At 34.1% G+C, this 16,169-nt stretch overlaps 1 protein-coding gene across 5 annotated transcripts in view; it reads left to right on the top strand.

Moving 5' to 3' along the window:
* Positions 1 to 16,169, top strand: part of ADGB (androglobin) — a 235,673-nt gene that overhangs the window by 63,842 nt on the left and 155,662 nt on the right. For all 5 annotated transcript variants that reach the window (XM_088161594.1, XM_088161592.1, XM_088161596.1 and 2 more), the window contains 6 exons: positions 4,233 to 4,421; positions 5,782 to 5,875; positions 7,408 to 7,542; positions 8,347 to 8,500; positions 11,552 to 11,739; positions 13,307 to 13,491. In XM_088161594.1, coding sequence (XP_088017720.1) covers positions 4,233 to 4,421; positions 5,782 to 5,875; positions 7,408 to 7,542; positions 8,347 to 8,500; positions 11,552 to 11,739; positions 13,307 to 13,491 — 945 coding nt within the window. The remainder of the gene's footprint in view (positions 1 to 4,232; positions 4,422 to 5,781; positions 5,876 to 7,407; positions 7,543 to 8,346; positions 8,501 to 11,551; positions 11,740 to 13,306; positions 13,492 to 16,169) is intronic.

Raw genomic sequence — 16,169 nt, 5'->3', positions numbered from 1 at the left:
CCTCTGAATCTCCTCTCTTTGGAAGGTTATTCTTCCTGTGAGACATCAGGTATTTTTCAGAGAATTGCATCCCATGACAAGAGTATGTTACAAAGGTCAGCATATTGACATTTATCACACCACTTAAAGTAAACAACACCTGTCACATTTTTTAAAATTGACTGCGCTACTGATTTCTGTATTCCAAAAAAAAAACCTTGAACACTTGTCAGCATTAGAAGACATTTTTAAAATAGATTTGAATAATTAGCACAGTTGACAGGTTGTAGCAAAGATCTCATATAAATTACTAAAGTATGAAATCCACTGTGACAGAATATTTTTTAGGAGTTGGGCAGTGAATCAAAAAAGTAGAATAAATATATGGAGAAACAAAACTGAAACAGAACTAACTTTCTTCCAGTGTCCAATATATCCTTTAAAATTATTTGCTTTTCTAGAATTAAAGAGATCCTTATTGGACTGGAAAGGCAATTGTTTCCCTTTGGTTTTATTGATATTGGACATTTTTTGACCTTTATTGACATTTTGCCCTGCTTTATAAAGGTTGCTTTGGGGTAAATGCATGCTTTTGTTCAGGTTCCATCCAGAACCCTAAAGAAATAAAGCATAAACCAAGTGAACTGTCAGGGAAAAAGGGCTAGATAGCAGGAAAAACCACTTGAAAACTGCATTATAGAAAGGCCTCGAAGGATTGGCATCAGGTGAATGTCCTGCCCCCACATTAGCACTGCTTCATTGTCAGGTTAGTTGCTCAAATCTTGTCAAGACCTGAGGTTGTAACCCTTTGGAAGCTAACAGACATCAGTGTAAACTACCATAATAGATGAAATATTTTTGTCATCTATGTCTGCAAGAATATCAGGTTGAATATGAACTTTTTTTGAAATAGCACCTCCATTTTATATTGGCATATTCATTTTCCACTGTGTGCTGAATTAATCTCAAGATTTACCAAGGACAAGGATATTATGATACACTGCAGTTAGTGGTCATGCCTGCTAAGGTTTCTGAGAAGCCATCCTGAAAATGATCTACTCATATTTATTTGACTGCCAAGTATCATCCATGCCCATGGAGCAATTAGCAGAAGAGCAAGAAACAAGTGGAAGACTGTGCCATGTGAACATATGGAAAAAGATGGAAGTATCTGAAGCTGAATGCTTCACCATGGCATGGCTCTTCTGTTGTATTCTGACAGGAAAGTGAATAAAGGGGCCCTGCAGAACTTCGGGCAGTCATGAGTTACTGAATTTACAGAGGTATGTGATGCTTCCTGGGAAAGGAAGCATATCAGGATGCCTCCCTTCTCCCTGTTGCACATCTTCTTTGTTTACCTCGTCCTGGTTTCATTGTGCCCAGTAGTGAGCCAGTGGAGGTCTGTGGCACTGATTTTCTAGAGTCTTAAACACTTCACAGTCATTTAGGCACATTTCAAGGGCTACATTTCTTTCTTATGGATAAATTCCACTTTGGAAGTGGAGTGTCCTTTGTGTACAGTTCTCTCAAAACCTTCTGGTCTGAAATTTTAGCTGGAAGTCAAGCTGTTCTCTATAAGCTTATCCTAACTGTGAAACTGTATTTGGGAAGTCTTACCCAGTTCTTTTTCAGAGCAAGCTTCTCTCTCCTCCAGAAACATAGTTTAAGATGATTGATTTTACAGTTTTGTTGTGTTGTGTGACTGAAAAGAGAATTCTGAAAATTCGTTTCTTCTTGCATTTTGGATTTGAATTTGAGTTCCAGTAAGGGGTGAGAGAAAGTTTGACATTATTTGGTTGAATATGTAAAGTGCCTCTTGAGTACATGCAAAACACTCCTTTTTCAAAAAAATCATTCCTTCATTGCCTCCAGGAAAACTGATTTTATGGTGAGCAGTGTCTTGCTAGGCTGCTTTGAAAGTTTCTGTTTTATTATTAGCACAGTCTTCTGATTAACAACTAAGGTATGTCAGAGATTTTTGACAAATCTGTTTTCAATCATAATGTCAGATTTGAAACATTCAGTAGTTCAATATTGATGGATTTAAAGCATTCACTAGTTCAAGACTGATTGATTCAAAGCATTTCACAGTATAAATTTAACTGTTTATAAGAAAAAATATTAAGAAATGTTAAGTAAAAAAAAAGCTTTGAAAGATCAGAATATTTAATTTAGACCTTATTATTTTGCCTTAAATGTTGCAAAGGAAAATATTTTTGTTCTTATGACATTGTATAAAAAATTAGAACAAAAAAGAACCTCCTTAGGAATACATACTTTAGGAATATATACTCATAATTTTTGGGTCTTGGCCTGATCTGTGGTAACTTTTGACAGTTTCTATAAATAGAATTGATTTCTGTGTGACAATCCATACAAATATTTTACATTTGTGTTTAACATTAAACTAACTTACTGTATATCCAAATATTCTTTTTCCTCACAAATGAAATGTTTTATTTCTAGAGGTATAGGTATCTATTTCTAGTTATGTAGTCCACTTGACATCCTCAGTGCATGAAGTTTTCAGCTGGTTCACAGGGCAATGCCACACCAATACTTTTTTTATTTACTTTTCTATATTATTGATTCCTGCTCCATGTTAGGATATTCTTATCTATTAGGTCATCTGTGTATATGTGTGTTGATATATATACAAGTTTTATTTTATAATACATTATTTTGCCTTATATGTGGAATGTAGGCTGTGCAGCAAAACTCATTCTTCTGAGCCAAAGCACGAGCTGAAAATTGAAGTCTATTTCCCTTCCATGAAGACAATGATTAGTGGGGTCAGAAGTCATCTTGCCACTGGGTTATTTAATTGTCAAATAGACAAGTTTGTAGATTGAAGAAATTCATTTTGAAATGTGTTACAGTGATGAATGAATGGGAGAGCCAAAACCTTTCCAGGGCTGCACAGGCAGGACACCTTAGAACATGTTAAATTACAGTTGGATATTAGGAAAACATTTTGCACCATGAGGCTAGTCAAAATTGGAAAAGAATGCCCACGTAATTTATGAGGTCTCCATGGTTATGGAAATACTAAAAAATGGACTGGACATTTATTTAAGAACAGTAGCAACCTGTTCTGAATTCATCCAGCTTTGGATGTGGGATTGGACCAGATAACCGAGTGGTCCACTCAAGTCTGTATTATTCTGTGATTGATCATATGCTTCTGTTTTATAAAGTGGTGATGCCATTCAATTGTTCAGTTCTAACCTGGTTTATATTGAAGTGGGCTTGTATAATCTTTCAGTTTCCAAGTATTAAAGAGGCTTTCTAGGGTTTGGAAATGCAATACTGATGAGAAATGATGGTTTGAGAACATCCAGATTTAGCAATATTGTGTAAAAGTGATTGGATTGAAATGTGTGATCTGGCTGATGAAAGCAATACCTTAAGATAGTTTGTTTGCCTGTAATGTTGTCGACATTTTTCAAGCAGATTCTTCTCCTTTTTGTTTGTTGGTGCTTCCTTTGGCAGCACTGTTTCCTTCCTATCGTGCTGTCTTGCTCCCTTTGTTCCATATGTGTGCAGTTCCAAACTACCCCCTGGCACTGGCCCCTTGTAGTGTTGCTCCCCACCCTTCCCTAAGTCCTGGTGCTGATGGCTCCCAGGATGCTGATTTCTAGGCAGGAATGCCTTCAAAGAGCTCACTGCTAACCTGTCAGAACCCACTAATTTCTGTCCTGTTTCAAAACTCCTTGGTAACATAACATCAGTCAGAAAAATGAACTCTCCCTTTATCATAGATTTTACCCTTATTTTGTGTCTCCTTTTGTGAAGGCTAAACAAAATGTGTTGAAGAACACTGGTGTTGATATTATTACTTAATAAAATTATCAGATTGAGAGAAGTACTTAAGAAGTACCTAAAATCTTGTGAAGCTCTTTTAAGTTGTGTACAGAGTCAGGCTTTAGTGTATCAAATCCTCTTGGTTCACGTTTGGAAGAACATTTTGAAATTAGGGTAGGAGATGTGATTTAAAAAAAGTTCTTCAATAGCTGTCCATTTCCAGAAGAGAAAAATTAAATGATGTTTGTAATTAGCAAAGTAGCTGGTATTTGGACTTTTTTAAATTATAAGGTGTATTTTCTCCAACTTATGATATAAAAAAATAAATCAAGAATGATATTTTCATCATGGGCGTTTTTATGCCTGAAATCACTCTCCTGCTCTTTTGTGTTTATTTGTTGTTGTTTTTGGTTTTTTGTTTTTTGTTTTCTTTTTTTCATTTGTTACAGGCAGCTACAGGACTTCCAGCTTTGCAGATGTTACTAATTCTTCCATTCCTTCAGAGAGCAGTGAGGAGAAATCCCTTAGTAGTTGGGAGAATCGAACTCCCACATCTGAAGAAGAAGCAGCAGCTCTCAAAATTCAAACTGTCTGGAGAGGGACCTATATTAGGAAAATACTGAAGAGCAGAGAACCAGGTGTGTAATTTAAAAATGCCTTTCAAAAATGTTTCATACTTCATCTTATTCAAATCTTCACTGTAAAGAGTTATTTACTAATTAATATCTAGGTAAAATTAACTGAAACTAATGAAATAGATCTTGTAGTTTTATTAAATACACTTAACCATTCAGTTAGGACATGGGATACTAGAAAGTATCTGAAAGATACACCCCCCTAGATTTGCACAGATACTAAATCAGAATTTACATTTACATTCATGTAGATTTAGGTCAGAGCTGGGCTAAATTTAAGGTTTTTTTCTGGAAATGTACAGGAAATTATACAAGAACCTAAGCATCATAATGAGCAGTCAGTGGAACACACATAGTATCGAAGTCTGATGCTGTCCTCCAAAGATACTGTACTGATACTATCCTTCATTCTTGTGCATACAGAGGAACCTTGCATAGCAGTTCAGGACTTGTAGCACATTTCCTATTCAGCAGTTCTATTATCTCAGCTGGAATACTGTGTCCAAGTGCAGTGTCCACGGTCCAGGGAGAAAAAAATAGCAACCACAAAGTTCTGAGTTTTAAGGATAGGAATTAAATATAGGTCTTGTACGTACAGGTTGTTAGTTTGTAATTTCAGAAAGACCAGATGAGAAAAGATTTTGCCATAAACTTTAAGTAACCACATGAGGAAAGTAATTTGATAGTAACAGTATCTTTAGGCTGATATCCAAAGGGTTAACAAAACGATCTTTAGTCTGAGATTCAAAGTTTGTGCCTTGAATCCGGACACATTCTAGTTAGAAAACGTGACATTTGTTTTTAAAAGGATAAGATATTTATTGGAATAAACCAAAATTTATATTGTACTACTGAAAACTTTAAAATCAGTCTAGTCTTCATCTGTATTCCATGTATAGAAGCAGACAACTTGAGATGACAACACATCCTGTTAAGTGAGTTATCCAGCATGGGTGGGATGAATTACCCATTGCAGCTGCCCAAATCTTTTCCTGTTGGCTCCACAGATAGTTTAGGTACATCCCTACCCCTTCCTGGTATCTGCAGATGAAAGTTGCTGGGAGTTAAATAGCCTAATCTCTTAGGACAGATAACCACATATCACTACAATATGTTACAGTGAAAAAAACTATAAATTGGAGAAAATACTGATCACATCATTTTTGCAATTGTAGGAGTGCTGAAAAGTAGAAAGATGATGATAAATTGAATATACTCAAAGGAAAAAACAGTTTTCAGCTCAGTGAAACTTCTTTAAAACTCCAAATAAATAAGGCAATTTACTTGTGCAAGTGGCAGGTGTAAATTTAGAACAATAGCAAAATTGGGTGTTATGTTTTCTAACTTATTTTATTTTCTCTAGGTACTAAAGAAAACACTGACGTTGAAGAAACTTTGAAAAACCTGTGGACTATGATTGAGTTAAATTTTGAACAGTATGCTGTAATGTTGTTAAGGTAATCATGCAATAAATCAAATTATTTTATCACAGACAGTTGTCATAAACTGGTTTTTTTTTCACAAAATAAGCATGGTAAGAGCATTAGTAGTGTCCAGATTACAAAACCTTGATGGAAGGGATGAAATGCTTTTACTAAATATATGTTGTGTTTTATTCTGTGTACCCTATATGAGTAAAATCTAATTTTTAGATATGTTACAGATTTTTTCCTACAGCTTGAGCTAAAATATTACCTTTTGCATGTATTTAATTTTTTAGTATTTTATAGGCTGCCCCATATGTATAGATCTGATTCCTTCGTTAAGCAGTTAACCAGTTGATTTAAAGAAACTTTTTGATTTGTGCTATCTGTTAAGCAGTCACGGTTGACAGTAGAAAGGAGATAGCTTTACTAATTAATTGTAGCCAGTTTATTATCTCAACAGGGGAATTTTCTGTTGCACTTGCTTGAAGGAAAGTAGATGTATTTCTAGGTAGTAGAAAACGTAGCAGGTGTATTTCTATGCTTTCCCTGATATTTCATTACAGCTTTTGGAAAGATGGCTGTTCTAATTTCAGCAGTGTTCATGAAGTCCTTTGCAAGCCTAACACTCTTTGGGGATCACATATTTCTATTAAGTCCTCAAAAAATCTCTCTGCAACTGTTCACACAACTGATCTAGCAGTAAATCAGTTCTTCCAGGGGTGAGGATGAAAACTGGCAGTAATTACTGCCTGTGGATATAAATCCTCACTCCTTTTAACCAGAAATTTGAGCATCACTAACACCAGGTATAACTTTATTTCACCTTTTAGTGTTTCTAATCTTGTAAAACCTGTGACATTGATGGAATCAGGACTTTGCAACCACAGTCTTGTTCCAAATATTAGCCATCCATTTTATATTTTCAGCATTTCTACATCAGCAAAGATGACATGCAGTTTTCAGTCTGCCTTCAGACTTATGGGGTTCATAGGCATTGTCCTGAGGGATACATTTGAGTGTTAAAATCATGCTAGTGTACTTGTGCCTAATTATTTTTTAACAGCTGACAGATTTTCGTTTAATATGACAATCTAGCACCTTGGCCAATAAGTTTTGCTTTTATTCCTTTGTCGTTCCAAAAAGTTTTAAAACTAAATAAAGGGATTTTAATCTCCTAATAATTCCGCAGCTTTAAGATGATAATATAAAGAAAGTGAAGTTATGCTAACTGATATTTATTAAAAATATACAGAAAGAGGTAAAGTTTTGTAGAAACCATAACATCTTGAGATATTAGAAGCAGCTGTAGTCGCAGATAGATTGACGGATAGAAATATGTATATAATTTGCCATGAGGTCTGGAAGAACTGATCCCTCCATGATTTCTTTTTTGATTTAAGAATGAACAACTAGTAGAGAAACATTAGTACTACATTTTATCTTGTTGTATTACATTCATGCACAAAGTGGTGTTCTTCATGATCAGCATAGGTAAAAGTCAGTATATATATATATGCCATTCTGATTAGATTGAATTCTTTATCTTCTTTTCTGCTTTCCAGAGAAATGTTTAAAAGAAACCGTAATTCAGCTGAAAAGTTTCCTTGTTATGAAGATGAATGGTGTAAAATGTATTTCACTGACTATGCAGTAACATATGCTGATCAACCACCAAATGCATGGTTTCTGGTTTTCAGGTGAGTTTCACGGAGCCCTATACAATTCTTATGGGGAAGTAGTATTGATTTTAGTACTGGTTTTTCACTAACCTGCTTAAAAGTTTGCTTCTTGTCTGTCTGCTTTCCTTAAATTCTGACATGTACTTGTTCTGCCTTTGGCTGGAGTAGAGTTAATTTTCTTCTTCATTTCTTCTTAATTTTCTTCTTAATAGCTGGTAGAATGCTGTGTATTTGGATTTAATGTGATAATAATATTGATAAGACACTGATGTTTTGGTTGTTGGGTGCTTACCCGAAGTCAAGGACTTTTCAGTGTCTCACACTCTACCAGTGAGCAGGTGCACAAAAATATGTGAGGAAGCATAACCAGGACAGCTGTCCTGAAGTGGCCAAAGGGATGTTCCATACCAGAGAATGTAATGTTCAGTATATAAATTGGGGGAAGATTTTGGAAGGGGGCTGATCGCTGCTCAGGAAGAGGCTGGGCATCAGTCAGTGGGTGGTGACCAATTGTATTGAGCATCATTTATTTCTCTTGGATTCTGTTACTCTCTCTCCCTCTCCTTATCATTAAAAATATTAATATTATTAGAATATTTATTATTATATTTTGTTTCTATTGTTAAACTGTTCTTAACACACAAAATTTGTATTTTCTTTCCAATTCTTTCCCTCAGGTGGGTTGGGTGTGGGGAGTGAGTGAGCAGCAGCATTGTACTTAGCTGCTGGCTGGGGTTAAACCACGGCAATATTTTTTTGCTTTGTGTTGCATATATATTTTTATTTGGAAAAATAATTTTGATATAATTTAATTTTTTTTAGAGAAATATTTATTGTTCCGGAAGACATGTTCGTATTGACAAAGGTGTTTACCACTATCCCTTCCTGTAGACTTCATGTTCTTGATAATGACACACAGGAGGAAATGCCACTTGTCTTTTTCAAAGTGGCATCTCATGTTTATCCCAAAAATAAGGTAAATGCAAGAAGTTGCTGCAGAAAATAAAATTTTAAAAATAATAAAAAATGCCCAGATTCAGTGGAGATTTTTAGCTGCGTCATAGTGTTCTACTTAAAAGCATGCCCTTATTTAATAGCAATTTGAACAGAGACCATCACTGATCTGCTTCTGTGCTGAACATTTATTAGTAAACTTTTGATTATTCTCTCCTCTGTATTCTTTCCAGCTGCTGCTGATTTGGATTTTTTTTTCCTGTTTATCATGCATAACACTGAACATAGTAAAATTTGTAGCCATGTTTAACTTGTGGCCACAAAAAGTTTGCATAAGGAATGATAAGAGTACATCTTTTCTTCTCATGGGTACAGCACAGTTGCCTCAGTGATTCTGTCAATTACCTATAAAAATGGCCCTTAACATTGGATTCCTGCTCTTCCCTATTGAAGTCCCCTCTTAAAGCCACATTTTTGCAATTGTTTGCTAAACTAATTGTCTATGTTTTGTAATATTCAATGAGGTTAACAGCAAAAGAGTGATTTTTAGAGTATTAAAACAGAATTGTGCAAGCATGCTGTATATTTCTACTTGTTCTTATTGCATTTCTCAATCACTGAACTCTTGAGTTCTTTAGTAAGAATACAGCCTTATACTCTGCAATTTAGCTTGTTTCTTCCTAATTCCAAATGGTTGATTCTGGTTTCAGTGGACCTGAACAAGTTTCTGAAAGCTCTATTAATGCTTCAACAAGATATTTTTCAATTAGTAAACACAGAATACAATTTTATTATTTTAATCTGTTACAATTTTTTATAACAGTATTTTGTAAAAAATAGTCAACAGTGTAGTGCATCAAGCAAGAAATTATACAGTATGCCTGAATTCTTAAATGGAAGTATTATTACATAAAAAGTAATTTGTTTTAAAACTACACCTACTAGTTCTGCTTCCAAACTATGACTCAGCAATTTACAACAGAGATAAAAAAGAATCCTGTCAACAGATACTGTTATTCTGCTACAGAGACACTCCTGGAACGCATTAAAGTTCATTTCAGAATGATTGACAATGAAGATAAAGTCTGCACACTAGCAATAAAGTTTGTCTTCTTTTTTCAGACATTACAGCCTAGATGGAAATTGGCTACTTGCTTAGCATTATTTGGATTTTTTGGGTTGCATTAAATTTTCTTATTTTTTGGTGTTTTTTCTACCGTTGAATACAGTTGAACTTGGTTTAGTTCTTGGTGGTTTTTAAATTTTGCTCTCTTTATTATTCACAAGTCTTTTGAACAGATTGTAGAAAAGGATAGAGATAAGCACTCAAGCTTCAGCTGGCCTACTTAGATAAGAGTTTAAGAAATCATCTCTACCACCATATGTAGTCTAGAAAATAGAAGTCAGTTTGAGCAAGGAGAGTGCTCAGTCATTTCTCTTGTCTAGTCATAGAAGGACATAAGGGATTCATCTTACTTTGCCATAAAGTCAGTTTGGGTGGTCTGTTAGAAAACAATCCTTTCTGATTCTAGAGACAGTGAATTGTAACAAGATATCTTAAGTAAGTAGTGAAACCTCTTGAAGGTTTTTTTTTAAGAAAGCGACATAAATTTAATGGGGTTGTAAACATCTACTTTTTTACTTCTCAGACATGACTTGATCATCCTACCAGACACAAAATTCAGTTATTGTGCTTTCTAATTGCTCATAGTATTCAGAATGTGCTCACTCAAACTCTTAGTCCTAAATTTTCTGAATGTTTTTAGTGAAAATTAAGATTGTGTAAGATTCTCTTTATAGATAGGTGTACAAGAGAAATTGCTCTTTTCATGCATCCTGTGCTGTCAGAAAGTAGTTGAATATCTCGCTAAATCCTTCTCCATTTCCAGGTGTACTTGATAAGAACAGAGGGGCCTGTAACTCTGTGCTTAACTGATGTTTAAATGAGTTCTCCTGAATGGTTACTCTGAATGATTGCTATTACCTTGTGGGGATTAAAGGTTGTATATTGCCTTACTGCTACAATTGCACAAACTGGAATAATGAATAATTTATTTTAATTTCATTCTACATATTCAGTACTCCTGGTGCTGCAGTTCTGCATTATTGGATAGTCCTGAAATCACAACCCTATTTATTATAAGGATTTTTCAACAAAGCCGTTTTTGCTGCCAAATGATGATTTCTTTAAATGTAATTTAGAAGAGGACTGGAAGACATAAGCTTTTCAAAGAATTTTCATTTGGACTATTTCTTGGGTGAAACATGAAATTTTAATATTTGAAATAGGGAGATAGTAGGGCTAGTTAGACTACATGAAGAACGGACTTAATTCTGAGTTCCCCTGCAACATTACAAGTGACCATTTCACTCCTTATATCCCTTTTTGCTGCCCCTGCCTTTCAAGTAATCACATTCATATTGCCTTCATTTTCACAAACATAACTTAATCAAAGTTTGAAACTTTTTATGTTTTATCCTGGCTTCTCATATTCCTATTATCAGGATTCACAAAGAGCACCTAAATCTGCATCAGCCTTACTAATTGTGTGTTGCATTTTTTATTATTTTTACTTGAATTTTCTAATGCTAGAAATAAAATTAGTATCTTGTAATTTCATGCTGTATCTGCAGTGGCATTATTAAATTAGGGTAAATGTTAATTTAACCTCAGATTTGAAGACTGAAGTAATCTCATCTCTAAATTTCCATGCAGCAAACTCATCCACCCCTACTTTCGCACTGCCTAAACATGAAGGAGCATTTTAAATCCTGAAATAATTTGGTTGGAAAGTGACTTCAAGTCTTCAGTTGTAACTACCCCTAAAAACACCTGTCAGCTTTCCATTAGATGAAATAGGATTTAACTTGCTATGTAACTATTTGCCAAATATAAATTGCAAAAACTAGAGATGCTCCATAAGTTAGAATAGACTGGAGTTACACAATTCTTGCTGATGAAGAACATCTTATTATTTATATATTAATAAGTGTAATGAAGAAAAAGTGTATTGCAGAGTGCCTTTTGAGTAGTGTTGTTGCCATGTAAAAATGACTTGTTTTCCCCTTTCAGAAAGGATACACTTTTGTGGCTGAAGCACACACTGGTGACCAACCTGTGCCAGGTGGGAAATGGAAACTCCGCTTCATCAGCTCCCATAGTGCCCTTCCATTTCTCTCTCGTAAGGCTGTAAATAATAGTTATTCCACTCAACAATTTAAGGAGTATTACATACCCAACGATGAGTTCCTACTGTTTAGGTAAATATTGAGAGAAGAATTAATAAATTCTGGGTTTTATATCAATCATCCCTACCAGAAAAGTATGTTCCTTTTCTCTTTCTTAGAAGGGGAGAATATTGATGCAAATATCTGAATTTTATGGGCTATCAAATTAATATTTGATTAGTGAAAGTGTTATTTGTGAAATATTGCCACTATTTAATGAAGAACAAGTGTGAAGTACACAGACTATAACTTTAAAATAAAAATTCAGTGTTTTGCATTTCTGTCGGCTCAGTCTTATCCATAGGCCAATTACTGAAATTCTGTAGTACTTTTGGGGAATAAACATGTATTAAAACCAAGGTTTTGTATTGGGGAGGAGACACAAAATTGTAATTTTTTCAGCTATTGGAATAAAGCTTTAGTTAATACGGGAATAAAACACTTTTTTTCCCAATATATCAGACCAATTTCCATCTTTCAGTATTGCCAGAAAAATTTATATATGATTCTTTTAGGAGAATATATTTAACAAATATGTGATTTAGTTTTTATTAATCCTTTTTTAAAGTTCATTAAAATCCATTCTGAGTTCTGAACTGACCATTACTAAATTGCTATACTGAAATTTTTACACAAAGAACTGAACGCTGCACTACAACAGGCCTTGTGTTTAGAGCTGATTAAATGCATATATTTTGAACGTTAATTTTAAAACATTTTATCCTGATTCCTGAAAGCTTTTTCAATATTTCAAACCAATGGATTATTCTTGGGATAGAGGTCGCTTTAAGAGAAGGAATCAGTTTCAACATAAACGAAGAAAACATGTAATGGAAACAAAACAGATGCACTAAAATTTTGTAAGCACTCTCTTCATGATTTTCATTCTTTCCCCCCTTCTGATGTTACCAATCTTAAAAAAAAAATAATAAAAAAGAAATATATATACATACACACATATATATTTAGCTCCAAGTGTGCTGAATTCAGGGTGATGGATTTTTTGTGTGTTGTTGTTTCTTTGTTTGGTAAGATTAGTCATAACAATTTGAATTTATGGACGAAAAGCTTTATGTATATAATACATAAAGCAATGGGTTACAACAAAATAATTTGAACAATATAACAATTATTTGAATTTGTCCTCAGATTCTAATTCAACAGGTTTTTAATGCCACAGTCTTTTAAGCTGACCAAAGTAGCTATTGCTATCGAAGGAAATATCCCTACCCTTTTGAAAGCAATTTTTTTTCCCCTTATGTACTTTTGTAATGATACAGTTCCCTAATCAGGCTAATGATAGTCAACAAATAAAAGTACAGTAGGCAGCCAAATGTCTATTTGGATATTTGATAAGGCAATGAAAAAAAAAATAGCTAGACCACCCCATTTTTCAGCAGCAGCACTTGCTTTGTATGTTGATTCACTGCACTAAACTTCACTAGAGGAAGCTTAGCCTATCAGATTCCAGGAAAACAGTTGATTTGTAACTCAATTTTAAGTATTTTCTTCCAGTTCAACACAACATTTAGGCAGTTTCCTAAAAAGGAATTATTAGGAATACTTGGTTATATTGCTATAATTTTTTCTTCCTCTTTAGGTATTTTGTAAAAGTCACAGCACCACTTACTGCTACATTGCAGGTTCAAACCTCTAATTCAGATGTATTCATTAAACTACAAGTCCTAGATAATGAGAAGGAAATTACGAGTGTCATTGGAAAGGGCAATGCAGTCATCCCAGTTTTTAATTTCTGGAGTAATCAATCACTTCTGAGCTCCCAGTGTAAGTATTGTATGCTATATTTGATAATTTTATTCAGGATATACATTCTTATAGTAACTGTAGGTAATCACAGAAAATACTATTTTTCCCTGCTCTTTTCATTAATCTTTAATTTTACTGTTCAAACCCAGTAAGTGCAATTGAATGAGGTACATAATTCTTAGACATATTTTAAACAATGGACCCTGTAGTGCTCAGGTAATTTCAAACAAAAATTAAGTACCATCTGCCTGCCTCCATTATAATTCTTATACATAATAGATTTTAGAGGCTACAGCCATGCCATCTTCTTTGATAATCTACATTTGTTTTTCTTGTTGTTTAGAAGTTTTTCTCACTTCTAAATCACATGATTTCCATTTTATTTTTGTGCTATTTTGAATTACTCATTATAGTTGTGTTTCAATTTTAAAATTAATTCTTCGTAAGAATTACAAGTCTGCTTAAATAAAACAGATGTTTATAAGCACCAAGTCTGCTACTGTACTGTCCATGGACACTAATATACATAAGATTTGTAGGATATGAAAGTCTTCAGTCCTTCTATGAAGACTTCTAAACAATAAATCTTCTTTAAATCTGAGTTTGGCTATTTGAGCATATTGGGAACCTGAGGCAAAGACAAATTGTTGAAATACTGGATTATTGCTTTGCTAAAGCCCAAAATAGCATTATATTTCATCTGCTCACCTCCACTGTTTTGAACTGTGGAGTTTTCAAACGTGATTCTTTAGCATAATAAGTAATATGAAATTTCAGTGCTTTATGGGGGGGAAAGAAATTAAGTTAATCATATTTATGAAACATCTTGATTTCTGTCTCAACTGCACCTTGTTATTACCAGAAATGTAAAATTTAATCCTACAGAGACCATGTTCTTAAAACGTAATTCATCAGATGAAAATGATTAGGGTTTTAAAGGAAGTCATAGAAAAGCTGTCATGATTCTCTCTGAGTTACCAGGAGAATCAGTAGCTATTTTTGGTTACTTTTTTTCGAATGTGGAAGTGGACTAGTAAACTTAATACTAGACTGGTGGAAATAGAAACAGGAAAGTATAAAATACATCAGCTTAGGATCAGCATCAGAATAGTGGCAATAAGTTGCCGAGCTACCCTCAGTAAAGTGAAGGAGAAACTTTGTTTCGGGAGACTCTCATTGCAAAGGTGATATCTGATGACTAAAATAAGTTAAAGGCACAGTCAAGTGACAGAGAAGAGAAATGGGTTTCACCAGATGTTGAAAGGGAGAAGATGGGACAGAATAATTAGAAGTGGTGTTTTGCTTCTGCCAGCCTACCAGGACACACATGTAAGAACTTTGCAAAATATCCTCAGAAATCAGACACAAACATTCTAGCTCTAATGTGCTATGATGCAAATAATTTCTACTAATTTAGAATTATTTTAATCCACTGTGATTATTCAGTGAAACATCTGTTACATTAACCTGATTGAAAGTAGGAAGGTTTTTGTATCAGGGCCTAGCAGTGGTGGCCATAAAATCGTGTTAAACTTTCAGGCTATATTTGAAGTTGAAATTCATATTCTAATGCTCTTTAAGTGTGTGTGAATATATAGAGAGTTGCCATTTGGAATGAATGATTGTGAAGCTGTCACTGCTTGTTGGGAATTTTTTACTATTACTTTTTTTTTTTTTTGCAATACTTATATTTTTTCAATACTAGACCAATTGGCCTTAACATTGAAGTTCTTTTCTATTAATATACATCCTGTATATCACAAAGAAGATAACTTTATGTAAAATCTTTCATAGCATCCAAATTAAATTAAAATATTGTGAAATGTACTCAATATAACCAATATGACCAATATGGTATTACCCAATCTACTGAGAGTCTCTAGTTTCAGTAGGGGTTCAATTTATGCCATGTGAAATTTATGCCATAAAAGCATGTATCTTTGCTAGTGTCAAAACTGTTTTCATGGCCTGTACAATAACAATATAGAAACACTCAGAAATACTGATGCCAAGTTCAGGTGAAGATTCGTACAACTGATACTCAAGACAAGATTTCTTCTGTCAGTATTTCTTTGTTCTATAAAAAAATGTGTTTTCTCAGAATAAGAATAATCAGAAAACAGTTATACCATTGGCACCAGCCATGTTGTTTAAGCGACACACAATCCGTAAATTTGAGACTTATTCACTACCAAATATTTTGCCTCTCAGAGATTGATCACTGTATTGCCAGAAGTTCTCTTAAGTGACATTATTGTTCAATCATCACCAATAAAACATTATCTCCCTTGCCCACCCACAGCCTGTTAATTCATCTCCAGTCACAGCTGTTCTATTAATGTATTTTACTGCTGAAAAACTACATTAAACCAACTGATTTTAAATATATTTACCTCTTCTGAGGTGTAGCAGATGACTTGGACTTTGAACATTTGCTTGACAATAAAGAACTTACGTATTGACACACACATTGCAAACACACTGTCTTGTTGATACAAGCACAGCAGTTGCATAAACGCAGATGGGCAAGTGAATGCTCACAATCTTTTTTTTCCACAGTAACAGTCTGATACAATCCTGTTTAAAAGTATCAAAATATCTTTTAGATATTTGTTTGAATCTAGAAGCGAGGTGGGTAGAAGTTTCTTCTAGCCAGAACTTAGGAAAACTGAGTGACGTATTTTTGTAGGTAGTAA

The sequence above is a fragment of the Sturnus vulgaris genome, chromosome 3 (assembly GCF_052056855.1).
Source record: "Sturnus vulgaris isolate bStuVul1 chromosome 3, bStuVul1.hap1, whole genome shotgun sequence".
Taxonomy (NCBI): domain Eukaryota; kingdom Metazoa; phylum Chordata; class Aves; order Passeriformes; family Sturnidae; genus Sturnus; species Sturnus vulgaris.
The sequence above is the reverse complement of the archived record's forward strand: the minus strand, read 5'-3'. Positions and strand labels throughout refer to the sequence as shown.